The sequence below is a fragment of the Pseudochaenichthys georgianus genome, chromosome 9 (genome assembly GCF_902827115.2).
Source record: "Pseudochaenichthys georgianus chromosome 9, fPseGeo1.2, whole genome shotgun sequence".
NCBI lineage: Eukaryota > Metazoa > Chordata > Actinopteri > Perciformes > Channichthyidae > Pseudochaenichthys > Pseudochaenichthys georgianus.
The window spans coordinates 36,645,687-36,668,502 of record NC_047511.1 but is presented as its reverse complement, the minus strand read 5'-3'; the positions used below and the strand labels follow the sequence as shown (position 1 = coordinate 36,668,502).

The following is a 22,816-nucleotide window of genomic DNA, read 5'->3' as shown; positions in this document are numbered from 1 at the left end:
ATGAAACAGACAATCTAATAATTTGCTTTACAAGGTTTTATTCAAATGCAGGGGCAAGGCTGTGAATAATAATACAAAAGAAAGGTTTGATTCATGAAAACGATAGGACTAAAGGCTGAGAGATATTCCTGGAATAGTATGTGTACATGCTACTGTGTTAAAACAACTGCAACTTTAATACGTCCTTTATTTTTAGGCAATTCCTCTGAACCCATTATCCCCCATTCACTTGTTTAATTTGTCTCTTGAATTTCCCTTTTTGATATTGCACTTCTCAAGTGTCTGACTGCCTTATTCAGACAGCGGGTCATATTGTCAGCCTGTGGCCCGTCTGCATCGGGAACTCAGAAGCAAACACACATTTGGCTGGAAATCGTTCTGAAACAATAAAAACAGGATACAAACGAAGCCATAGAATGAAATGTAAAATTACAGTTTGCTGGAAAAACACGTGTTGAGGTTATTTATAGACATAGATCAGTGTTAAACATCAGTACGGTGATGGATAGGTGATTCGCGGCAAACGTGTCACATTCTGAGCCCAGTTTCCCAAAAGTGTTAAGCACATTGCTACTGATTGTTTCGTGAAGCCACTTAAACCTTTGCGCTAACATAGTTTGGGAAACTGCCCCGGTCGATAAAAGTCACATCAAGTCAGGTGAAGTGTAGGCTAAGCTTAATTTAAGAGTTAGAGTTAGTTCTGTCTCATGCTACATGATGGGAGCACCATGAACGAACAGTGTGAGAAGAAGAGATGTGCCTCAGGTTAGCTCTGCCAGGAAAATAAAAAACTCCTCGGCATTGAACTAATTTCAAGCTGCATGAAGTGACATATACTTGCATGAAGTGACATATACTTGCATGAAGTGACATATACTTGCATGAAGTGACATATACTTGCATGAAGTGACATATACTTGCATGAAGTGACATATACTTGCATGAAGTGACATATACTTGCATGAAGTGACATATACTTGCAGTCTGCTTTTTTCTACATTGGCGCCTGCTCTCAACACAAGAACAAGAGCACAAATACATTCACATAGCTTTGCTTCTTCTTAGCGTGAATTCCTCTGAAGTATCCCATGGTCCTCTCTTGCCGACCTTCCATGACTTCTATACATGTTGTTCAGTGCTTTAAAACATACTCATCTACTACAGACACAATGTTTCACCAGTGATTATAAAACAAGTTGTTACTGTACATAAAAAGTGATACATAAGTCATACTATATATCATGAAAGTGCTGAAAACATATTTTAAGGAAAGAAAAAAATGGAAGTAAAATCTGAAAAATCACTCGCCAGTAAAACGTTGGTGCACATGTTGGCTATTAGTGAGTGAGTCCATGCGTGCATGAGCATGTTTTCACTTCCAGCTCTGTGAGTAACAGGCCTCCTACTGTGTGCTTCTGCCCACTGAGTGCAGAGAAAAGAAATTAGAAGAGAGAACGTGAATAAGATGGCAGGCGAAACCACATCCATCACAGCCCACAGTGACTCCCCGCGGAGAGAACCCAGCCTCCCCCAGACCATCCATCATAAGAACAAGTGCAAACGGTTTCTCAGCTCTGCCGTGACTATCCCACATACGAAGTTCGCAAACCACCAACCCACGTCCGCCCTCACTTTACAACAATGACTGACACTAAGCACGACCTCCACCTCGCTAATGAAACTCTGCAGGGGACCCTTCAACCGGTCCCCCCCCACGCTAGGTGACCAGCTTCTGCTCAGAAACGTTGGTAGTTTCAGAACCAAATGATAAACCTCCGTATCTCCCACCAGCCTGGCCACATGCTGCAGTGGAACAGATGGGTCGATATATATTCCCTCACCCAGAGATGGGCTGAGAATTGGGGGTAGTGAAGGTCGGAAGAGGACAGAAGCGGGGGTGGGGATCGGAAATGGTGCGACAGACTAAGGATTTATGGTCTTTGTGCAATGTCAGATGAGACGAGCAGCGGTCATCATACAGCCGGACACGAACACACCCACATGTGACGAGAGAAAACCAACTGTGCAGAACACAGTCGTGGGATTCCTTCACGGTACACTGGTTTGGTAACAGTAATAGAGAGTGTCAGCAGACGTGATCGTGTAATAGTTCACCATCGACTCTTGTTTTCAATCCCTCACATGACACCACAAATAATCAAACATACCCTTTACATATGTGTGTGACAGTCACTTCTAATGCTACGGGGCGTGTGGAATACAACCACACACCTCACAGCACGATGAGGTTTTCACAAATAACTGTCATTGCATTGTTTTGGTGTCAAATGTGCTATTTGCAACTTCTAAAAGTTAATGTAGCCGCAAAATGCCAGTGCATGGCTATTCAACATTATGATCTGATTACTGAAGTAAAACCACAGTAACATATTTAGTGATAAAAACACAGAAGTCCTTCATGATGTTGAATGTTAGAGCATTTGGTGGTCTTCAGCATGACTCAGGCCCCGGCATAGTCACGAGGTAGGTACATGTGTGACTGGGCTGTGTGTGTGCGTGCGTGCGTGCGTGCGTGTGTGTGCGTGTGTGTGTGTGTGTGTGTGTGTGTGTGTGTGTGTGTGTGTGTGTGTGTGTGTGTGTGTGTGTGAATGAGTAACTGTTTATAAGTGTACAGTGCCACGCAGCTTTATACAGTACAGTACGGTGCGTGCAGTGCCAGAAGGTGCAGGCGTCTGTGTGCTTTGTATTTCTTGCGTCTGAGCCGAGCCCTAGCTATCCCACGAGTCGTTCCCGTCCTCATCCGAGTCGGACTCCGGCGAGGCCTCCTTTATGCGGCGCAGCGCCTCATAGATGCTCCTGGTCAGGGGGTCGGTGGAAGCCGGCAGCTCCCCCTGGTCCTTTCGCTCTGTCCTGGGGATGCGCTTCAGTTTGACCCCTTTGCGAATCTGAGCCAGGATGGTGTTGGGTTCGTCGTCGTCCGTAGAGGGAGGAAGAGCCCGCTGGTCGACCTTCCTCAGATGGAAGCTGCCTCTCTTCAGGGAGGCTAGCACTTCGTCCATGGGCGAGCTCTCTGCATACAGGAAGACAAAAAGGGAGATTGTGATTTACCTTTTATTGTTTTTTATTAGCATTTTCAGTATTTTAAGCCATGTTGCATGTTTGTACCGTGTGTATATAGTTGTTATTTTGAAATAAATTGTATTTAGGGTTCCTTAAAACATCTGTCCAGGGACAACAGTAAGTAAGTAAATAGGTAAGTAAGTAAGTAAGGAGGTAAGGAAGTAAGTAAGTAAGTAGGTAGGTAAGTAAGTAAGGAGGTAAGGAAGTAATTAAGTAGGTAAGTAAGTAAGGAGGTAAGGAAGTAAGTAAGTAGGTAAGTAAGTAAGGAGGTAAGGAAGTAAGTAGGTAAGTAAGTAAGGAGGTAAGGAAGTAATTAGGTAAGTAAGTAAGGAGGTAAGGAAGTAAGTAAGTAGGTAAGTAAGTAAGGAGGTAATGAAGTAAGTAAGTAAGTAGGTAAGTAAGGAGGTAAGGAAGTAAGTAAGTAAGTAAGTAGGTAAGTATGTAAGTAAGGAGGTAAGGAAGAAAGTAGGTAAGTAAGTAAGTAAGGAGGTAAGGAAGGAAGTAAGTAAGTAAGTAAGTAGGTAAGTAAGTAAGGAGGTAAGGAAGTAAGTAAGTAGGTAAGTAAGTAAGGAGGTAAGGAAGTAAGTAAGTAGGTAAGTAAGTAAGGAGGTAAGGAAGTAAGTAGGTAAGTAAGTAAGGAGGTAAGGAAGTAAGTAAGTAGGTAAGTAAGTAAGGAGGTAAGGAAGTAAGGAAGTAAGTAAGTAAGTAAGTAAGTAGGTAAGTAAGTAAGTAAGTAGTAAGTACGTAAGTAAGGAGGTAAGGAAGAAAGTAGGTAAGTAAGTAAGTAAGTAAGTAAGTAAGGAGGTAAGGAAGTAAGTAAGTAAGTAAGTAGGTAAGTAAGTAAGGAGGTAAGTAAGTAAGTAAGTAAGTAAGTAAGTAGGTAAGTAAGTAAGGAGGTAAGGAAGGAAGGAAGTAAGTAAGTAAGATAGGCTACTGTAAGTGTGTAATCTAATAGAAACTACTATGCTGCTAAATGGTGTCAGTACCTCTTCTGCTGGCAGAGTCAAACTCCGGAGTCTTCCTCAGCTTTTTGCGGGCGCTCAACAGTTGGCTGCTGTCAAAGAAGCGAGGGATGAACGGCCCGAGGGGGGAGAGCTGTTCTGCTGCTCCCATCTTCACCTTGACCTTCTGCGGACCTGGGCTAGCAGTAGGTGACAACTCCTCCTTTGTTGGCAGGGGAGGCGGAGGTGGAGGGGGAGGAGGAGGGGACATGGGGGAGGACAGTAGGGAGGACAGGGAGCAGGGGGAGCAGTAGGAGTCTGCAGGACTGTGCACAGGCAGCGGAGGGAGGGAGGCTGTGAGGGCCGTGACGGGCTGGGTGGTGAGGGTGGAGCTGGGGTCCGTCTGCACGCTGGTGCTGAGAAACAGCGGGTGGCCCTGCGCCTGCACACACACCGAGGGCACCCGCCCCTCCCTCTCACACACACTACTCATCTCCATGCTCCTGCCGTGCCCTTTTCTTCTGGTGACGCGCAGCCGGATGGACTTCAGAATCACCTGACCTGGGTTCCGCTGGAGAGAGACACAGCGAGACGGGAGACGAACAGTTAGATGGTTGAAAAGAAAAATGTTGACATATGTCGCGACTTCCTTCCTTTGTTTCCATCAAGCCAATTAGCTGCCCTAAACAGACCGTTCTAACACGTTATCTTTCGTTTATTCGTTTTGCTGAGAGTTGTGATGACTTGTTTGGCTCCCGATCACGTGTTGATGTTGTGCGACTAACGTTCAATCAAAATTAAATAAAAAACGTTCCAAACACATTCAAGCAAGAAAATAGTCAAACAAATCAAAACAAAACTCAAATAAAATTATAAACATCTTAGATCGTCTTTATTTCTTTACGTTGTGTAGGATAATATAACTTAATGGTTAAAACTGTGTCTCAACCACGTCTTTCGCACAGGGTGCCCATCTCTTAAGAGACTGGCACCATGGGAATTGTAGTCTTTTATACTTCCTTGACTACAGAGGTCACGATTAGGTGACAATATTTGGCCTTTTAAAAAATAAAAAATAAAAGACTGGCAACACATTTACTTTTATAGGAGGGCACATACCTGCTTGAAAGTGCGTAGTCTGTCCAGAGTTCTCTGCCTCTCCTGACTAACTCTGCTATTCTTCCTCTCCTCGTCTTCCTCTTCTTCATCTTTTAGCTGAAAAAGTAGAAGTGACGGGAGGAGAGAGTTGACAACAAAACTGTACCGTGATATAATATCAGCCATTATTATAATAGAGCATCTACCTGTAAGACCTGATGGGAGTCCTGGTGGAGGGCTAGATGTGTCTGCTGTGTCTGAGTGTGATTAGATACACAGATCTCCTGTAGAAAGATGAGAGGAAAACAAAACATAACACACTCATCCCCACAGAATCCATCATACTACAACCAATTACAATGCATTTCATTTTAATAAATAGGATTCGGGTAAAGAAAAAAAACACAACAGGACACTTTTTCAAGAATAACTATAAAGTCCAATTAAATGGAATACACACTCCATTCTAGACATTGAATAGTATGCAGCAGAAGTATGTATAATCAAGGATACACCTCAGTCATGAAAACAAGTGTGACTGTGGTGTTTACACACCTTTTTGTTCCTCAGATAGGAGCGCTTGGCAGTGATGCGCCCCCTTCTTGCCTCCAGCTGTCGAGCGCTGACCTGAAGTCTGCGCAGCTCTTCCCTCTCGGCAGGATCATCCTGCTTTATATCATCTGTACTTTGAAAGGTGTCATAGTACACCACCTCCTCCTGACGCTCTGATACACACACACACACACACACACACACACACACACACACACACACACACACACACACACACACACACACACACACACACACACACTTCATGTTTTTGAAGGACACTTCATAGTGTTTATTCAGACTGTCATGTAGCGGGTCCATGCACAGCCAACAGTACAGAACAGTCTGTAAAATGTAGTGTGTTGTAAGGAATATTTGACATACTAAAAATACTCATTTAAATATCTTCTGGACTCTAAGATGAGAAAAAGTATATTTTTTACTCACAGTAATTTTATATTTGAGGTAACTTAGTGGCCTCTGTGTCAGCCAACATAAACCTTGCAAAGAAAACAATGTATGAGTGTTTTAACTTTTTCACCCTTCAGTCTGGAACTGTAGGATTTTGCAAGCAAGCAAAAACCCTCGACAGAACTTTTTATGGAAGAATGAGGAAGAAAGAGAGGAGTATCGTGGTAAGTTTGTATCCTCTTCCTCTTCTGCGGGAGGTAGTAGACTAAACCAAACATTTCAAATAACTTTACTCCACTAGATCATCAACAAAACATGATTTTGTTTTTGTTTTGTAGTACAACCTGTCCGTGTGTTTAACCGTCTGTTTTCTATGCTGTTGTTTCTTGTGCCAAAATACCAGAAATCTGCCTGTGAATGCTGTCTAGTTGCGCGATGAGAAGCAGCTCTTCACACTGTAATATCTCCGCCTGGATGTCGTACAGTTGCAGCTGCCGCTCATAGTACTGTGTCTCCATGTGGTCTAAGAGGGCCATGGCGTTCTCACTGCTACACAGACTCTGCATCTGAGGGGACAAGATACAAAAACTTAGACAAAACAAATCTGCGTATCTCTATGTCTGTGCATATGTAATAATAATAATAATAATGGGTTCCATTTATAAAGCACTTCATATTTGAATTCAAATCCAGAAGTGCTACAAGTAGTGAGCATGAACAGTATAAATAAACATTACACAACACGGTAGAATTAATAAAAAAGCAATACAAAAATAAAAAATAAATAAAAGGGTGATAAAAAGGTCTATATGTGTTTTTTGTATGGTGTTGTTGAGTGTTCCTTCCACACCTCCTCTCGTAGTGTGTGCTTCCTCTGCTCCAGACAGATCTCCCGGGCTCTCTGGAGCTGCAGAGTTTCCTTTGCCACAGAGTAGCGGAGTCTCTCCATGCGCTCCACCGCAGTCGTCCAAGAGGATTTACCAAACTTGCGCTGGTCCACCTTCATACGCTCATACACCCCTGTCCACAAAAACAAACAAAGGGCAATGACACCTCAACATGTCAAGAGGTGGAAGAAGTACTCAGATCCTGTACTTAAGTAAAAGTAGAAGTACCAGAGTGTAGGAATACTCTGTTACAAGTAAAAGTCCTGCATTTAAAATGTTACTCAAGTAAAAGTACAAAAGTAAAATATTTACCTCTGAATTGTACTGGAGTAGAAGTACAAAGTAACATAACATGGAAATACTCAAGTAAAGTACAATGACCTCACAATTGTACTTAAGTACAGTACTTAAGTGAATGTACTTAGTTACTTAACCCCACTGCACATATCTTATAGTTAGGTGTTCTTTTGGTAAAAGTGAGTCACCGACACGATCAAGAGTTGTTTTCACCCACTGTCTTTTCTTTGAATGTGATGACTAAGTTATTACTATAATGTAAAGGGAGACATCTATTGGCCACATGTGCACATTACACATAACATCCCAGTTTGTACTTGAAGCCACTCACTTATGTCGAGTTTGATCTAATAAGTGTCAGATAATAAATGGACCAATCAGCAGTGGAGGAAAAACGTGGCTAAGCAGGGACCCGTTGTGGAGTAACCCCGCACAGACACGCTGCTGGCAGGGCGCTGTGATCGATAGCTTGTTCTCGTTTCTTCCTGTCCTGTCAAACCATGGCTGTGTGTGCTGCCTCATTAACACCAAATCACATTAGCCCTGGTGTTCAGAGCCACACACAGGTCAATAGCAGACCCCTGTGTGTGTGTGTGTGTGTGTGTGTGTGTGTGTGTGTGTGTGTGTGTGTGTGTGTGTGTGTGTGTGTGTGTGTGTGTGTGTGTGTGTGTGTGTGTGTGTGTGTGTGTGTGTGTGTGTGTGTGTGTGTGTGTGTGTGTGTGTGTGTGTGTGTGTGTGTGTGTGTGTGTGTGTGTGTGTGTGTGTGTGTGATTATTCAAAGTCATTCGTCTGCTGCTTTATTGACTTGACAGTGACAGTGACGGTAGACTGTACCTTTCTGGGCTTTGGCCGTGATCTCAAAGTATTTTATAGTAAACTCCTGTATGTTGAGGACGGCCTCTTGAGCTTTTTTCTGCCAGTCAGAGTCCTCCTTTTTTAGAGCTTCAATCCGCCTCGGCCCCAGGTAGTCATTCTCCAAGGAAATCTGTCGAGGGAGAATGAACACATTTTTGTCAGCAAGGCTCAGAACTACGAGAGAGATGTTAACGGTGAATAATATATTCTGAAGAAACATATGATACAACATTTTATACAAACAGAGGAAAAGTGGCATTACTTGAGTTCCAGAGGTGGTGGGAACTCCAAATGTCATACATCAATGCCATAAAGGGGCAACAGTAAAGTTGGTCAACTAAAAGAAGGACATGTTTGTGATAATTAAGAGACAGTTGGTTGTGATTTACATGAAAGAACAGGGAACCTACCCTACACATATTGTAGTGCAAGAGTGTCTGTCTTAAATGGCGGCATGCTGTGAGGATTAAAGAGGCCCTGTTGTGCTTTTTTCTGATTTTCCCTTTCCTGTAATGTTAAAGGTTTGTGTGCATGTAAATGGTCTGCAAAGGCTAAAATCCAAAAGTTCACGCCAGAGGGAGTTTCTCTCCCAATCTCTAAGCGGTTGACCAATCACAACAGAGCCGGCCAGCAAACCAATCAGAGCAGACAGGACTCTGGTTTCAGACAGAGGGTGAAAAGAGGTGCTGAAAATAAAGAGCTTTTTGAACATTAAAGCATGTAAACATGTCACAGTCGAGGCACAACATACACATATGAACCTGAAGAGGAGAATAATAGGGCCCCTTTAATATAGGTACAAAATGTGCAGTCCTTCTCGATGGCTTCACCAGAGAAAGCCAGCCTGGAGAGGGAGCCAAACTCCCACACATGCCAGCAATGACAATACGCAGTATTTGTACCATGTGATTCACAAACACACATGCACCTGTGCAAACACAATTATTTAATAAAAGGCTATTTCAACTGCTCAAAACAGCATAATCACCATTTAGATGGAACCTTTTAATTAATAGTGCAGACAATTGAACACCGTGAAAATGCCTTCTCACTTTTTTCATTAGAAGGAATATTGCTAATCATTTCTCCATTTATAACCACCTAAAAAGCTATTAAAACCCATAATAATCCAGCAGTATACACACATACCCATTTGTAGAAATACAAAATAATTGTAGTATGATACTGCTAAGTCTCCCTGCGCAGACAACTCCCTTGTTTCCTAGAGGAAACACAGCATTTTCTGTGCAGCATTGGGTGAGCAGCAAAGGTTACAGAGCAGCACCTCAGTCTGGCCGTACTGATCGGCACTACTCAGCAGTGCACCAGTATCATCTAACACTGCAATTTCCTGCTGTCTGGTTGCCAGTGCTCACTCTTTTGATTTGTTCCTGCATTGCCCTACATAGTGTAATTTAATACCTGTTGGCTTCACATTGTATGATTATATTACTGTGTATCTTAGTGAGATATAGTTGACCTGAAAACCTGCCATCTGAAACATACTAGTCACACATGTATCAACGATGTAGATTTACTGTATGGCCTTGTTTTGCCCTTCTGAATGCACAACATTAGAGGAGACATTGAGACTCATGTATGTGTGTAGGATTCATGACTAATAAATAGGATGACAAATATTTGTTCTTTGTATTTTAAAGTGTATTATCAATATTTAAAGCTATGTTAGAACAATTGTGTCCTTTCTTTGTATTCAGTGACCACAATGACTGTTTTCCAACTCATACAATACTGTAATCTTGTTTCTCTTAGTATTTTCTCTTTCCCCATATCATCCTTTTTCACTTAAACTATTCATTAGATTTGTGTATTTTTTATGTGACATATCGCTGTAAAGTGAGAAAAAACTACGTTACACCGCTCCCTCTTACCGTTCAATAGAACAATTTGTAGCTCAGAGTATTTCAAAAACAGAAACAGTGAAAAATGATGCCAAATGAATACAAACGTTTAAAAAAGGACCAGCACAACCACAGGAATTCAGATGAAGAGCCACATTGAGCCATGCTGTGCTGGACCTACAGACACTGAAGGCTATAAATAGACCCGGTTGTATCAGTTCATTCAAGAATCGCCCCCTCCCCCCAATAACATGCGATTGTACAAGGTGCCATGGTGTAATGGTTAGCACTCTGGATCCAGCGATCTGAGTTCAAATCTCGGTGGGACCTGAGTTCTTCTGGTACTCTCTCAGGGGTCCACTGTAATGTAGCTATAACTAGAACTGCACTAACAATAACGACGGAAAGGAAAATAGCTCGACACAACAAACTGGGCTATGAAGACAGGATTTGGTCTGAACTTTGACCTAATAAGTATGCTGAGGTTTAGAGGTAAAGGTTATCCTGACTTCTATAACATACTATAAACTTACATGTACAGTGTGCAGGTTTATCTTTGCAGCTTTCTGAACTGTGAAGTGAGTCTAGAGATATGACAATATCACACCGATCCTCACTTTCTCACTCTGGCTACCTCAATCGGTAACACTTGGTAAGGGTACATGAATCATCATGACTTAATGCAGGAACAATACCTTCATTCATGCATCGACTCAGGTATCTCAATCATCATGACTTCTGAGTTATTAATGATGTTCATGTCTTCTTCATACAGATCTGCAGTTAAAGGGACAGACCAAACCATTGACCAGTCACAGCAATTCCAAGTGTTGTAATCATGATTAACGAAGCATTATTGTGTCATTACTTCATCATGTTTGTGCCCCTTCAAATAAAGTGGTGACCTGTTCCGTGGTTTACACCGATAAATAACATGATGAATGGCCCATGTGAAATCACCTTATTAACCATGTGGTGCTCATGCATCAACCATCTTTGTGATCCCTCAAATAAAGTCAGCCCTTATGTTTATTTAGGCATCATGTATTTGGCAATATTACAAATTAGACAACAAGATCACATTTTCACATAACAAAGCAATAAAAAATGTCGGCAAAGACACAAGATACATGGCAATAGTAAGTCAATAGTAAATCATACCATGTTTATGTTGTTGAATTATTTGTGATTTTAACTTAACCACAACAGATCAAATGCACTGAAATTACTTATAGATCATCAGGGATTTATCTTTCAGAAAAAAACTCCTGACTCATATGTGATGATAACAGATGTGAGGCACGAACAGGGGCTATCTTGAAACGTCCATCTTCTTCATATCTGAAGTCCGTGAGCTCTTGGTGGTTCAGGGAAACATGACCCGAATGTCCTTCAGCCAACGACCGAGAGGTCCTTTCTTATGCCTGTTTCCAAGCCAGTAAGTCCATTCTATAACTGCAAGATGTTCTTTCAAAAGTTTCTCAGTTCGGTTTCCCCTAAGCCGCCAAATTATTGATTTGTAGTTCATCATGATTACAACACTTTTAATTCAACAGAATACATGCACTGCTGTGACCGACAGACTTTATTTGAAGGGGCACAAACATGATGAAGTAATGACAAAATAATTAATCATGATTACAACACTTGGAATTGCTGTGACTGGTCAATTGTTTGGCCTGTCACTTTAACTGCAGATGAAGAAGACATGAACATCATTAATAACTCAGAAGTCATGATGATTGAGATACCTGAGTTGATGCATTAATTAAGGTAGTGTTCCTGCATTAAGTCATGCATGAGATACTATTAATCCTTGTACATTACTGATATGTTCATGAAGTACTACATGAATGAATGCTTTTTCATGCATTAAGTCATGCATGATTCATATACCCTGACCATAAAGTGTTACCCCTCAATCCATGTCAACCAGGTCAATGTTACTGATTACTTACAAAGCCCTGAGAGCCCTTGTCGGAGCTATTTATCCAACCTTTTATTGCCTTATTCACCCTCCCTCACCCTGAGATCCTCAAAAGCGTCTCTCATGGTCATTCCAAGGTCCAGGTGCAAACACAAAGGAGACAGAGCCTTTGCTGTCGGGGCAGAGGAGTGCTTTTTAGAATTGCTTTTATGTGATTGTTTCACATTTAATTACTCAATAAGATTTGTTTTACTTTCTATGTTTTAAAAAGGGATTTATTTTGTTAATGTCATTCTTTAAATGTGTAGAATGTGTTCTGTCTTTATGTAAAGCACCTTGCAACTTTGTTTGAAAGATGCTAGATAAAAAAAAGTTGATTTCATATTCATTTAGATTCTTAAATCTACTAACTCCACAGAACAGAGCAGATGTCTTAAGCAATGCAAAATGGGAGATAAGGCAATATAAGGAATTGAATAGTCTATTTGGAATCAAATTGGCTCCAAATTAAATAGTTTTGATTTATTTAACGATAACAACTAGTAGTATTTGATTACCAACACATGTTTCACATAGTCCAGCAGTTCAGATGTTATTCTTGTAGGCTCTTTCAAAAATTATCCCCTTCAAATAAATAAAATGCAAGAAAATAATCAGTTATCACAAATAATTCAAAATATTAACACATTTTGGGTTGGGTCAGTCTGCGTAATTTGGACTTAATTAGCTTTAGTAATTGCACTTATCTTTATCAAATCTAGTTTTTTTCAGCCCCCCCCCCCCACTCCATCTTTTCATCTCTGCTGCATGGCTGCGGATCCCAGTGTATCGGAGTCACCATGAACCCGCAGTAAACCTACAGGACCGCACACAACATGACTTATTCATGTCTCTGTGAGACTGCAGGAAATTTGAGATCCATGCCGCTCCAGCTCACAATATGTCACTCAACGCCCAACAGCCACATCCCAAGTGTTCCAGAAACTGTGGAGAAGGACATCACTGACAGGAAGGTGTTTCAAGGTTGTCAATAGATGTATATTTTTGCTTTTGTATTGGTGAATGTTCTGTAGTAATGTGATACTGCAGTCATTTACTGATGTGAGTCATTGAGCTAAATATAAATAGGCACTAAAATAATAATTTCCACCATTTATCCATTCACCAGCCTCCATCTTCTCTTTGGAATAAGATACATCTCACCACCCTCATATTGCTTTGCTAATCATAAATATATATAAATAACACACACACACACACACACACACACACACACACACACACACACACACACACACACACACACACACACACACACACACACACACACACACACACACACACACACACACACACACACACACACACACACACACACACACACACACACCAAACTCTATTCTATGAGCCATGATCATTTCCTGTGACTTTCCATTGTGTTTTATGACCGTTCCACATCTGCATTGATTCCCACCAAAGAAGTTGTTGCAAATTGCTGGGTCAACATATTTGGGCCCAAGTTCTGTATTAACCTGGATTTCTCGGAGACTTCAACCTCCAGACAGGGAAGATAGACGAACTAACATCTCTGTTAACCGCCTTTGCTTTCTCACTGACTCCATCCCCACAGACTCATAAAGCTGGCAATGTCCTTGATCTCATATTCTCAAGGAACTGCGCTACTTCTAACCTCTCTGTAAACCCGCTCCACACATCCGATCACTTCTTCATTTCATTCTCTTTACCCCTTTCCACACATAACAAACTAATCTCTTCGCATCCTGCACTTGTCCGCCGTAACCTCCGTTCCCTCTCCCCCTCTACCTTTGCCTCATCGGTGCTCTCAGCCCTCCCTTCCTCTGACTCGTTCCAACTCCTGCCTCCAAACGCTGCTGCAGAAACTCTCCTCTCTACTCTCTCATCCTCTCTGGACTCTCTCTGTCCTCTCACATCTCGGCAGGCTTGTCAGTCCCCTCCTGCTCCCTCGCTAAATGACGCCCTGCATGCTAATAGAACCGTCCTTAGGGCAGCAGAGCGGAAACGGTGGAAATCCAAACACCGTGACGACCTCCTAACCTATCAGGCTCTCCTCTCCTCTTTCTCTGCTTCGATCTCTCAGGCAAAAAGGACTTTCTTTCAAGATAAGATCCAATCTTCATATTCCAATCCCAAAAAACAATTTTCCATCTTCTCCACCCTCTTGGACCCTCCCAAAGCCCCTCCCCCCTCCTCCCTTCTGTCAAGCGACTTTGTTAACCACTTTGAAAAAAAGGTTGATGATATTTGCTCTTCTTTTTCTGACTCACCTTTACTCACCGCTGGGTCACCAGACCCTCCTTTCACCCACACACTAACCTCCTTTTCCCCTCTCTCTCCACGTGAGGTTCTTACCCTCATTACCTCTGCCCGCCCTACCACCTGTCCTCTGGACCCTATCCCCTCAAACCTCCTTCAGACTATCGCTCCTGATATTCTACCGTTTCTCACCCATTTCATGAACACTTCTCTAACTTCTGGTCACTTTCCAAACAGACTCAAGGAGGCAAGAGTAAACCCTCTCCTAAAGAAACCCACTCTCAACCCGTCTGATGTTATAAACTACAGGCCTGTCTCTCCCCTCCCGTTCCTGTCTAAAACACTTGAACGCGCTGTCTTTAAACAACTCTCCTGCTATCTCCATCAGAACAACCTTCTGGATCCGCACCAGTCTGGTTTCAAGGCAGGTCACTCCACAGAAACTGCTCTCATTGCTGGAACTGAGGAACTGCACACTGCCAAAGCAGCATCTCTCTCCTCTGTCATCATCCTGTTGGACCTGTCTGCTGCATTCGACACGGTGAATCATCAGATATTCCTTCGCACTCTCCAAGAACTTGGAGTTTCAGGCTCTGCACTTTCCCTCCTCACCTCATACCTCAAAGACCGTACCTACAGGGTAACTTGGAGAAGGTCCGAGTCCAACCCTTGTCAATTAACTACAGGGGTCCCTCAGGGCTCTGTTCTTGGTCCCCTCCTCTTCTCCCTCTACACAAACTCGCTCGGATCAGTCATTAGCCCGCATGGTTTTTCATACCACTGCTACGCTGATGACACCCAATTAATTCTGTCCTTTCCCCGCTCAGAGACTCAGGTCGTCGCACGCATCTCTGCTTGTCTAGCTGACATCTCTCAGTGGATGTCTGCTCATCACCTCAAGCTCAACCTTGACAAGACTGAACTGCTTTTCCTTCCGGGAAAAGATTGTCCCACTCTTGACCTGACAATCAACATCGGCACCTCTGTTGTTTCCCCGACTCAGACTGCAAGGAATCTGGGTGTGATCCTAGATAACAACCTGTCCTTCACTGCAAACATCGCTGCTACAACCCGTTGCTGCAGATACACGCTTTACAACATCAGGAAGATACGTCCCCAGCTGACCCAGAAAGCGACGCAGGTTCTGGTCCAGGCTCTCGTCATCTCACGCCTAGACTACTGCAACTCCCTCCTGGCTGGGCTACCTGCATGTGCCATCCGACCTCTGCAGCTCATCCAGAATGCAGCGGCTCGTCTGGTCTTCAACCTTCCTACATTTTCCCACACCACGCCGCTCCTCCGCTCCCTTCACTGGCTTCCGGTAACTGCTAGATTCCACTTCAAGACACTGGTACTTGCTTACCATGCTGCGAATGGATCTGGCCCTTCCTACATCCAGGACATGGTTAAACCGTACACCCCAGCGTGTGCACTACGCTCTGCATCAGCCAAACGACTCGCTGCACCCTCGCTGCGAGGGGGACCCAAGTTCCCATCAGCAAAATCACGTGGGTTTGCTATCCTGGCTCCAAAATGGTGGAATGAGCTCCCCATTGACATCAGGACAGCAGAAAGCCTGCACATCTTCCGGCGCAGACTGAAAACTCATCTCTTTCGACTCCACCTCGAATGATAGAATTACTAACAAAGAACTGCTAACAGAGCACTTATATACTAATAAAGGACTGGCTTATCTAAAGCCAGTTGAGTAGCACTTGAAATGTTTGGCTCTATGAAACCTGATGTACTTATATGATTCTGTTTTCTTCAAGGTTGTGTCTTCCTGGTCGAATGCACTTATTGTAAGTCGCTTTGGATAAAAGCGTCAGCTAAATGCAATGTAATGTAATATAATGTAATTTAATAAGACAATTTCCGCTAACAAGTATGAAAGACATCTTACAATCTTCTGCACACATGTATATACTGTACATTCAAACTGCAGACTTTAACTTTTTACCTTGATCTGCTGTCTGCGTAGCATTGCCAGTTCCCTCATGTCTCTGAAGGGCTGCAGCAGGTACTGGTACAGCTGGGTGGAGGCCTCCAGCAGTCCTCCATATGCCTCGTCTTCCTCCTCATAAACCTTCAACAGCTCCACCATATTGTCAATGGTCTTGTGCTTGTCCAGCAGCTGCATCACAAAGACACACAGGATGATATTGTCATCAACACACAAACAACTTTCAGAATATTAAAACAGTTAAACATATATAGCTCCTTTTAAAATCTCGGCAAGGCCTTGCTAATGAGGCATTTGCAGTATCCATATTAAAAGTTGTAAACTGGTTTCAAAAGAAGACAAAACCCACGAAAATTCCTAATATTAATACAGTGGAAAGCAAGTTTATTGAAAAATGGTCAAACACCCATTTAACATACTATAGATGGCTGCAATGTTGATGTAACATGTGTGTATACCGTAATTGTTTGTTATCTGTTGTAATTATCTGTGTAGTGTAATGCATGTCAGAAAGTCTGTGAACCCATTACATGTATACAGAAGCCAGAAGAACATACTTAAAAACATCTTTAAGGGGCACTCAAAAATGAATCTCTGAGGATACTTAGTGTAACTATAAATAATAGGAGCTTTGCACAGACTATGGCAGAGCAGGCAGAGGCCTTCCCTGCTGCTGCTGCTGCTGCTGCTGCTGCTGCTGCTGCTGCTGCTGCTGCTGGGAATAAGATCAATACACACATTGTTGGCAGACTGAGCAATCCTACAGGCTACCAGCAAGCACTGAAATACCCATTAAGCCCTCAAATGGAGTGAAAGGATCAATAAACCAGTGTGTGTGTGTGTGTGTGTGTGTGTGTGTGTGTGTGTGTGTGTGTGTGTGTGTGTGTGTGTGTGTGTGTGTGTGTGTGTGTGTGTGTGTGTGTGTGTGTGTGTGTGTGTGTGTGTGTGTGTGTGTGTGTGTGTGTGTGTGTGTGTGTGTGTGTGTGTGTGTGTGTGTGTGTGTGTGTGTGTGTGTGTGTGTGTGTCTGTGAACTTCTGTACAGCGCTCTTCCTCTATTTTCAGGTTGAATACACCTTTAGTAAACTATATATCACATACAGCGACAGGCATTTAATTAGTCAGAGTGGTGCAGTTTGGGATGGTTGTGTGAGCATTTTTGTGAAACTGATGGCTCTGCTGTTTGACTTTTACTTGCTCAGGAAGGGCAGTAAGCCAACGTTTCCTGTGTCTGCTTTTCTGTATGCTTTACTTGGCGTGCGTGCGTGCGTGCGTGCGTGGGTGGGACTGACATGTGTGACTCTGCTGTTCTCATAGTCTCACTGCATAAAGGGGAAACGCCTTAGCCTTCTGGTCAAACACAGCATTATACATAGATCTTGACTAATATAGAGTCTTACTTTTGCAAAGATAGTAAATGTTGGGAAAATACTGAATGTACTCTTCTAATATCAGATTAGCACATGATAACAAAGGCCCTACGTAGCTGTGTACGTAACAGGAATTATGGGTGATATTTTTCTAACAGTAAACATACTAACAGTATAATATGTAAAATATACTTTACTTCCAATTTTTTTGTTAATATTTAGATTTTGTTCAATCACAATAATTTAAACCAAATAATTGCTGATTTAGATGTATAAATAATAATATAAAATGTTATATATCTTACCATTGACACTGCAAATCTGATTAATCTTTAAAGTTCACCATCTTAATAACAATTATAATCACAAGGAATATGTGTGTATTAGGGAATTGGTTCAACTGTAATGGCATATCCATCTTGGTCAGTATTGAATGTATTTAAAATATATATATTATGTAAATACAGGTAACAGTGGAATTTGACGCACGATAATGGACCGGAGTAACACTGTGATGTTATTAAAATGTCTCTCTTCCATTAATGCTCTTTCTCACCGTCTTTCAGAGGACTTGCACTCTCCAGCTCTATGAGTCAAGGCTGCATTAATATAACCCCATTGATTAGCAGCACAAAGTGAGAGCCAGTGACTATCAATAACATGTCTGTTTATATTAAGAGCAGTTAATCAATCACTAGCTGCTGCTGATGTGTAAAAGGAGCCGACCAGGAGTGTCTGGTTTATCTCCACTCTGCCAAGTCATAGACACAAAGCAGAACTGAGTCTATCGTGTAAAATATTGGCGCTGGTCTTTGGTTATGTGTTATACATACAGAATAGTTTCCCGGAAATGTCTGTTAGTGTTTATATTATAACTTCTTTTAATATTCTAACATCTTTTGTAAAATATTTTTTTAAAGACAGGTTGACTTTATATTCAATAACACAGATCAAAAATCAATAATTGTCTTTTTTTTCAAATCCATACACATGTCTGGCTGGTTTATAACCATGTTATCCATACTATTGTGTGTATTTCTTTATTTCCTGCCACAAGGTGTGACATTAACATTGTAAGAATGACACAAAAAGGAATGGGATTCATGAATTCTGATATTAAAGCAAGTGACTCTGCATCATTAAAAATGGCACCATAGCAAGTTAGTACAGTCTTTAAATATATAAGTAACCAAGAAAGGCCCACTAAAAACAGCGATCCTCATGGCAAAGTCTGATCACCCAGACCTTTTGGATGCAATGTGTTGGTCTTGGGTTGTACCATGGAGAAAATGAGATATATGCTTGATCAGAGGTGTTTTCAAGCAGTATTCTTTGGTGGTAAAATAGACGGCAGACTAACTGGTTGGTTTAGGAAATGCATGTTTGGTTAAACGCCCCACCTCTGTCTGAGAGCATTCACAAACCATGACTTTTCTCATTACATCAACAGGGTCATTCTTAAGAAGTGCTTGAAATGTGTTTATGTGTGTGTTCACTTGACCGTCACAGCTGTGTAAACAGAAGACAGCAGCTTTTCTGAGTGTATAATATTCCACACAGGACTTTTTTACAAGTCCTCTTTTAACTCAAGGTACTTTTTTCATAGTAATAAAATGATAATACCTCAGCTGTCTCGCCGCTGTGCTATTAGGGAAGGCCTGTTTATTTTTGTAACACCTCAACGCTTTTGGATGTTAGATCGTGGTATGCCTTGTTTCAGACTGTGACCTCTTTTTCTTCCAGACATTAATTATTTTCTTTAAATGTTCTGACCATTTTCTGGTTCTTGTACTTTACTTACTAGCAACACTAAAATAAGACTTTAGTTACACCTGGGGTCAAATTCAACCATGCAGCATACAAAGTAATTCACCTTTAACAGCTTTGAAAACACTCTAATGCATCAACAATTATGATCAAAACATTTTGTTATTATTCTTAAATGGGCCAATCTGCTTAATTAGTACTTTTGGTAATTTAAGTATATTTTGATGGTAATACTGTTGTACTTTTACTTGAGTATAATTTTGATTGCAGGACTTTTACTTATAATAGTACTTGCTTTTTCTTAAGTATAAGATGTGAGTACTTCTTCCGAGTGGCAGACAAAAACCACACTGAAATAAATGAAACTTTGACTTTAATTAGATGCATTATGTCAACAGATTTCCCATAAGTATGAGGTTAATTGAAAGCAATACTATTCGGTAATATTAGGTTCAACGTATTGCTTTTGAACTAACCTCATACAGTCATGTGAAATCTGTTGACATGATACATTTAATTAAAGTTAACGTTTCAGTTGTTTCAGTTTTGAAGCTGATTAAGTCATGGACAAAACTCTCACCTCTTGCAGATGTTTTGTTGCCCGGTTGAGTGCCTCTTCGTACCCAGACTGCCTCAGCTCGCTCAGGCTCTCGTAGTACTCATCTGGGTCGTCTTTTTCCGTGAACAGAACCTGCGACAGGATCTTCCATCCACAGATATCGAGTGAGTGGCTCAGGTACCTCTGCAAACTGTAACAAAGCTTATCCGTTTCTGTCTCGGGTACTTCTGCCATGCCGAACAGCACTGTCCACATCCCGGCTGGTTCCTCCGGAAACACCGGGAGGCAAGGCTCCAGGTCCGAGTTCACCGAGCACAGCTGCTGGTGGACCGACCGCAGGTCCTGGAAGGAGAAAAGCCCGGCCCAGCTGCAGTCCTCCCGGCTCAGACTGTCCAGCTCCTCCAGATCCAAGAGGTCCAGAGAGGGGGACAGCTGGTCCTCTCTGAGAGGTTTTAACACCTCAGTGTCACGACTGACTGAAGGGATTTTGACAGGACTCATTGCTGGTGCCATGACGGATTTGGTTTTAGGGCTGCAGACTCCTTTGCTTGGACTCCAGACTTTATCTCTGGTGGGACTTTCGGGCCATTTTGTTTTGTCTCCATCCTGGCCAGTGGCCTCGGCCAGTGGGTCCCTACCAAAGCTTCTCCTCTGCACCGTCCTGTTGTGACACGTAATGGCAAATTTGTCCTCCACTTCATTCCATGCAACAATAAAAACAAATTTGTGCTTTTCCTTATCATCAAAGGCGTTCGGGCGGACAGCTACCCAGCCCGACTCGAAATTATCCTCCATTGTGAAGGACATGTTTGCAAAGTGAGGGCACAACAATAACAACAATGCTGGATCCAGCTAAACCTGCGTCGGTACTGTGGATGCAACTTAGTATAACGCCGTTTTTTACGTTGTTAAAATCACCAAAAAGTGTTTGTCTTCTGAGGATATTTTTTGCCTGGAGGGCTATCCTCCTTTGCACAACAAGCGGATGAATTTGGAGCAGTGCGATGTCACTTCCCATCTCTGGCCCACCTGGCTACAAACTCAGATATCTGACTTCCTATTTCATCCTCCTGCAACCCGATAGTTGTATCCTAAGCTTTGCGAGCATATTAGCCTCGAGTGTGACACATAACATGCGACAGTGTTTACAACGTCAGCTGTGCCCCATTATTCTCCATACCTCGGCTCCAGACATCCTTTCTCATCACAGAGTATGCTACCAGCCGGATCCAAAAACAGCATCGATTCGTTTACATACAACAGACGGAGGCGATTAATAATTGTGACAAGGCACTGTCTCTTCAGAAAGCTTAGCATCGTCTCCAAACTCATAACATCACATCTCCATCGTTCGCCAAACAAGACCACATACGCAAAATAATAACGTTGGCTTCAAGTGCTGCAAAAAAGATCGGAATTTCCATGCAGCTTGCAAGAAACAGCAATCAAAGTTTAGTGCGACAGTTTTATACATTTCTAATAGCCTTCACCTTTTTTCTTGCTATACAACGGTTTAGAAAACGGTATCATCACTGGCTAAACAAAAAGTTAGCTACAATTAAGCTGCATGTAGTCTTGCGAAACACTGCAAAGAGCAGATCGAGGTTGTTTAAGTCCGAGGAACATTTAAAGGCAACATTAGTGTCTCAGCTTGAGTAGGGCAGAACATGACAGATAACAAATAAATAAATACAGAATAAATACAGGAATACAAAAATACAAGAATGGAAAGAATGGGAACAAAATTGAAATAAAAAAATGTATGTGGAAATAAATACAGGAATAAATAAACACAAGAACAAATAAATGAATACAGGAATACATCAATAAATACCAGAAAAACATAAAATAATAATATAGACATTAATAAATATTTGTATTAATGTATATAATAAAGATATGTATTAATGTATATAATACATATATTTATTAATGTCTGGGTGTGTTTAACATAATGTTGTTTTGCTTGGTAGCCTTGTATTATGTGGATATAGCAACATTTATAACAAATGTACTTTCAATTGTTCTGAAAGTTTCAACAAATGCACGTGTCTTTAACAATATCTTTGGGTTGCTATAAGATTTTATTTCACTTCCTCTGACCCGTCCCACTTTTAAGTTGTACACAGTGCAAGGAGAAACAAAGTGACTCTTCTCTCTTCTATACATATTTTAAAAGCTTACAGCACCGGAAATATGTGTATTCATGTTCTGTATAAACTGTAAATCCCCCTGAGTCAAAAGTACAATTTATGATATTGGGCTAATTACATAAACTTATATTTACTTTTATTGATGTCTTTGGCGTAAGAAGTACACTTCAGGCCCCCCAGAGCCAGATATAAATATGTTTTAGCCTCAAAAATTGTGTTGCTATTAAATATTTTTTCTACTAGATAAAACTCAGTAACAGGAGTGTAAGGGATGGGATTTCTAACAGGTTTGAGGTCTTTGATTTTGAAGCTCTTCTCCAGCAGTGAGATAACACACACATGTAACAAGCAGCACACTACACACTAGGATAAATCAACATGATAACTGCATGGCTGGGATTGAACCCACCACCTTCTGACTCAAAGACAGCAGCTCTTCCTCTCAGCCACAGCATTGGGCTGTTGTTCAGAAATGATCATAGCCCGAATTTCCCAATCGAGATAACCGTTTTGTTTCGAAGTTTTTTCTTTTTAATTTTCCTGAAACTTTCAGAATCTCTGTACACAGACACATGTTAATGTATAAAAGACATGAAAAGTGGATTTTGCATAATAGGTGACCTTTAAATATAAAAATGACACTGACAAGTATTTGAGTAAATATATTTAGTTACTTTACACCATTGTCTGTTTTGTAAATATACACATACCCGTTCACTGGGGAAAGATGTTTCTCTTGTCACTCAATTAAAACAATTTTTTTTTTAAAACGTTTTTTTTTAATCCACATCAATATACTT

At 41.6% G+C, this 22,816-nt stretch overlaps 1 protein-coding gene across 1 annotated transcript; it reads right to left on the bottom strand.

The window, feature by feature from the left end:
- Positions 1-21: 21 nt before the first annotated feature.
- On the bottom strand, positions 22-21,217 carry LOC117452134 (junction-mediating and -regulatory protein-like). The gene is made up of 10 exons (XM_034090614.1): positions 19,885-21,217; positions 16,167-16,340; positions 8,102-8,252; positions 6,934-7,103; positions 6,484-6,649; positions 5,676-5,845; positions 5,327-5,404; positions 5,142-5,237; positions 4,068-4,593; positions 22-3,031 (listed from the first exon to the last, which is right to left on the bottom strand). The coding sequence occupies exons 1-10, from the start codon at positions 20,668-20,670 to the stop codon at positions 2,730-2,732; spliced, it is 2,619 nt and encodes an 872-aa protein (XP_033946505.1). The 5' UTR covers positions 20,671-21,217; the 3' UTR covers positions 22-2,729.
- Positions 21,218-22,816: the final 1,599 nt, after the last annotated feature.

Coding starts and splice junctions, on each gene's coding strand:
- LOC117452134 (XM_034090614.1), bottom strand. CDS start 20,670: ATGTCCTTCACAATGGAGGATAATTTCGAGTCGGGCTGGGTAGCTGTC. Junction 8,253..16,166: donor TACGCAGACAGCAGATCAAG/GTAAAAAGTTAA, acceptor CTCCCTCGACAG/ATTTCCTTGGAGAATGACTA. Junction 3,032..4,067: donor TGACTCTGCCAGCAGAAGAG/GTACTGACACCA, acceptor TCCTGTATGCAG/AGAGCTCGCCCATGGACGAA.